The sequence below is a fragment of the Cajanus cajan genome, chromosome 4, assembly GCF_000230855.2.
Source record: "Cajanus cajan strain Asha chromosome 4, NIPB_CcT2T_4, whole genome shotgun sequence".
Taxonomy (NCBI): Eukaryota; Viridiplantae; Streptophyta; class Magnoliopsida; order Fabales; family Fabaceae; genus Cajanus; species Cajanus cajan.
In genome coordinates, this window is record NC_138520.1 from 17,747,130 (window position 1) to 17,752,307 (window position 5,178).

General features: G+C 29.8%; 1 protein-coding gene across 1 annotated transcript; it reads left to right on the top strand.

The window, feature by feature from the left end:
- Positions 1-2,136: 2,136 nt before the first annotated feature.
- Positions 2,137-3,180, top strand: LOC145949355 (germin-like protein subfamily 1 member 7). The gene is made up of 2 exons (XM_083072340.1): positions 2,137-2,339; positions 2,481-3,180. Exons 1-2 carry the CDS (start codon positions 2,222-2,224, stop codon positions 3,026-3,028), a joined length of 666 nt encoding a protein of 221 aa, XP_082928466.1. The 5' UTR covers positions 2,137-2,221; the 3' UTR covers positions 3,029-3,180.
- Positions 3,181-5,178: the final 1,998 nt, after the last annotated feature.

The following is a 5,178-nucleotide window of genomic DNA, read 5'->3' on the forward strand; positions in this document are numbered from 1 at the left end:
GAATGTAAAATAAACTAAAATTTATGCATTTATAAAGTATAATGATGCGTACGTTAAAATCTTAAAATAAGATTTAAACTATAATTTCTTAAATGAAATATTATCTAAATTTAAAAAGATGATAATTTTTTTTCAAATTATTGTATTATATTAACAAAAAAAAAGTCAATTCATTTAAAATGGGACTCTATATTTTAACTAAAAATAATTTAGAGAAATAAAATAAAATGCTTAACAAAAAAGTTGTTTCATAACCTAAAGAGTTAGACACAACCAACTCCAAAAAATCTTCAATTTTAATTTGCGAGTACAAAATTCATAAGGAACTACATGGGTACATAATGACATAAAATCCCATTTTAATTAGTTTTTCAATTGAATGCATGTAGATAAAATATTTTAATTCACAGTTAATTTGAAGCCTTAATTAGGCATATTAAACGTTAGTTTCTCATGCAGTACAAAATTTGAGCAAGTCACGACGTCGTCTAGAACTAGAAGCTGTTGATGAACTAAGGTGGTGATTTTCAATTAGTCGGGGATATAAAATATATATACTGACACAAGGAATGTAAAATAAACTAAAAACTCATGCATTTATAAAGTATAATGATGCGTTAAAACCTTAAAATAAATTTTAAACTAGAATTTCTTAAATGCAATATATTATCTTAACTTAAAAAATGATATTTTTAAAATTATTATACTATATTAAAAAAATCAATTGATTTAAATTGGAACTATTTTAACTAAGATTAATTTAGAGAAATAAAAATAACTATAAAATAAAATGTTTAACAAAATAAATTGCCGCATAATTTGACAAAGACAACCCACTCATACAAATATTCAATTTTGGAGTACAAAATTCAGAAGGAACAATATGGGTATTGTGAATAAAATTAAAGAACAAATTAATATTTCAACATTGACATAATCAGAAAACTGCTCAGCGACCTAGTTTGTCATTAATTATAAAATATCCATTTAATTTTCACTATAACTGATTTTTCTTTCAAATTATTATACTATATTAACAAAAAAAAAATGTCAATTCATTTAAAATGGGGTTATATATTTTGACTAAGAATAATTTAGAGAAATAAAAATGAAAATAAAATAAAATGCTTAACAAAAAAGTTCTACATCTCATAACTTAAAAGCTAGACACAACCAACTCCAACAAAGCTTTAATTTTGCGAGTACAAAATTCATAAGGAACAAGATGGATACATAATCACATAACGATGAGATCCGCGAATCCCATTTTAATTAGTTTTTTCAATCGAATGCATGTAGATAAAATATTTTAACACAGCTAATTTGAAGTACAAAATTTGAGCAAGTCACGACGTCGTCTAGAACTAGAAGCTGTTGATGGATATATAATAAACTTGCTCAGCGACCTAGTTTGTCATTAATTATAAAATATCCATTTAATTTTCACTATAACTACCCATGACGACCAAGTTTAAACATTAAACCGTAAGATGCATGCATAGAGAAAAACGCAAGTCCGGAAAAGCAAGGACGGAGCCAAGGGGGGACCTACGGGTGCCACGGCCCCCCCAACAATTTTAATTTTTTTTTATATACATATATATTACTATATGGCACCCCCTATTTTTAATATAAACTCATATGTATAATTAAATGAATAACCCAAATTTATTTTTTTATTCAACTTTTGGACTTCTGGTACGGCCTGCTATGTGGTATCACTTTGGAATTTTTTTTTTTTAAAAAAATGTAGCGCCTCATTTGATCATTCTCAATTCTTGCCTTCTCAATTCTTGCCTTCTCAATTCTCGGCCCCCCAGTATTGAAATCCTGGCTCCGTCCCCGGGAAAAGAGAACTCAAGTCTGAAGAAATGGGACCAAGTCTAAACTGCTATTTGATTGCTAATGGCTTCCCATTTATAAAATAATATATTAATAGAAAAAAAAACTACGTAGTGGGTACAAGTTCTGTTGGACGAGGTAATTAATGTTGAAAAAATTGCTTGACTTTGATCAAGCACGTATATATGTATAGTTAATTACTAAAGAATGGTTCATCACCAAATAAAAAATTAATTGCGGGTAAACATAAATATATGAAACTAGTTCAACGGTTCATCCTTATAAATAGCAAAGCTTATAAAGGCAGCAAAACAATTCAGTTCTCAATCAGAAGCAATTACTTACCCAAAATCTTACAAGATTAAGTTTGAGAAGCAAGATGAAAGTTGTGTATTTCCTCGTGGCCATCTTGGCTTTGACATCTTCTGTTGCCTTTGCCTACGACCCCAGCCCCCTGCAAGATTTTTGTGTGGCATTAAATGACACCAAGAATGCTGGTATGCACAGACATTGATTCCTCATGAGTCTTGCAATGCCAATTCTTAGTTTAGTTTATTTCTTTCACATTTACATCATCATGAGAATGATTATAATTGGTCTTTTAAATCTAATTAAAACTCTGTCTTGTTAATTTGTAGTATTTGTGAACGGGAAATTCTGCAAAGATCCCAAGCTCGTGAAAGCAGAAGATTTCTTCACACATGTGGAGGCTGGTAATACCTCGAACCCACTTGGTGCACAAGTGACTCCGGTCTTTGTTGATCAGCTACCAGGATTAAACACACTTGGTATATCATTGGCTCGTATAGATTTTGCACCCAAGGGCTTAAATGCTCCTCACACTCACCCACGTGGCACGGAAATCCTTATAGTCATTGAGGGAACTCTATATGTTGGATTTGTCTCATCCAATCAAGATGGAAACCGTCTCTTTACCAAAGTTCTGAACAAGGGCGATGTGTTTGTGTTTCCAATTGGCCTCATTCACTTCCAATTAAATGTGGGATATGGCAATGCTCTTGCCATTGCTGGTCTCAGCAGTCAAAGTCCAGGAACTATCACTATTGGTAGTGCTTTGTTTAATTCTACTCCACCTATTTCTACTGAGGTTCTTACCAAAGCCTTCCAAGTTGATAAGAGCACAATTAATTACCTTCAAAAGCAATTCTGGTACAACAACAACTAGTTAGGTTGAAGACACAAGTATGATCATTTCATTTTTATTGTAATGGATTTCATGTTTAGATAATTAAATTATTAAATTCCTTCATGCATTTGACCTTCCTACGAATAACTTATATTGTAATAAATAAAAAGGAATGTGGTTTATATTATTTATATAGTGTTGCTATTCTATTTATTTGAAATTCAATTTTGTTTAATACCTTAGCCTTGTCTATTTAATATACAAGAATATCATTCTTTTTAGGTCTGTATTGAATGAGTGAATTACATAGGCCAATTCACTGAAAAATATATGAATCAATTTCGTCAAATCTAACATACACCAATCTACTAGGATAACATAATCATGTCCTCGGAATCAAACTATATTGCCTTTAAAGTAATAAAGTCCTAGTCTAGTTTTTTTGTAAAATGTACCTTATATATCTTTAAAGAGGAAGGTTAAAAGTGAGATTGATCGTCCTCTAGAGTTATATGTTAGTATTACTATGTACAAGTAATTTTAGGTTAAGAATTTTTAAAGTTATTGAAATCAAAACATAATTTAAAAGAAATTTACATATCGAGATAAACCTTTATGAGTAACTGAAGCGTTTTCTTAATTAGAAACTTTCTTTAAGATCTAACTTCTTTGTTTCGTCATTATAATCACATATTTTCCCTTTCTTTTTCATACATCCAGAAACCATTATATTTTAATGATTGTAATTATGACTCCTTATTTCAAATTTCAAAATGGTCCATTCTCCTTAACTAGATAAAACCTTTTTAATTACTAACAATAGAATAAGATGGAAATAAGTTCACAATCATTGTCAGAAAAAAAAAGTGTTATAAATCCCCAAATAAAATAGAACATAAAGAAATAAGCTCTGTGTCTATAAGTTGATTCTCAAAATGCCATAAAGGAACAACTATTTAGCCCTAGTGTCACACTAATCAAACCAATAAGACCCATAAAAGTAAAATCGATGCCTTAAGATTCGTCTCCCTCAAGCTCAACCTCATCTATCTGATCAGTTCTTGTATGGTGTTGACCCTAAATAAGAAAAGTTACAACATGCAACACAAGAGGAGTGAGTGTACATCTCACACACGAATAAGCACATGTGAAGAATAAGATATAGTATCTAAGTACAATATGCAATATCATTCATGCAAACTCAAGCATAAAAATAATCATTCTCATTCAATACACCAACATTAACACCCACTAACATTTTTCAAGGACTTGTGCATATTCATTCATGAACGTGGTACCAATCTCCAAAATCATTAAAGGTGCTTAAAATACAATGTAGCTTAGGAGCATATGGATAAGACCGGCCCTCTTTAACAAACTTTTTCAAACCAATCTTTGTAACACCATGTTTTTTCAAAAATACTATTATTATTATATAGTATTTAATCAGAATTATTTTTTTTATTATAGGGGAATATTATTTTATACAATTTAAATAGTTACTTTGTACGTACTAAATAAGTATTTTTATTAGCATTTTAAATAATTATTTATATATTTTATAGGATAACTTATGAGTCGATATGAAATACAACCCCCTATATTTTTATATTAATTATATATTTTATTATAAAATTTAAAAGGTTGATTTCATAGGATATTTTGATATCAAAATTATAATATTACATTTTGGGTCAGAAATATTTTATTATTATTGGGGAAAAAGTATTTTTTTATTAAATTTATTTATTTATTTGATTATTTGGGGGAAAAAGAGTAGCGGGTCAGGAAGTGAAATGAATTAGGTTGACCTGACTCGAGGGAATGTTAAGAAGGGGTTAGCAAATTAACCCTCATTTTGGGGGGTTTTCAATTGGTATTTTAAAGGCGTGAGAAAGGAGGAAAGGAAAAACAAGAGCTCTAAGGAGAAGTGCTCAAAAAAATGCTTAGAAATGATTCACATTGCATTAAAACTAGTCGAATTTACACAACGAGGTACGGGAAAAAATGGGATTCTCATATGCATAGTCATACGAGAGAATGGATAGAGGAAGAGTTTCCTAGGATTCTTAGAAATTTTATAATTATTTCTGTTTGCATGTTTAATAATTCTATAATGACTTATCTGTGGATTTGTACGGGTATTTCTTATGTTAATTACTGTAGTTTATGTTCTGGATGATGGATTG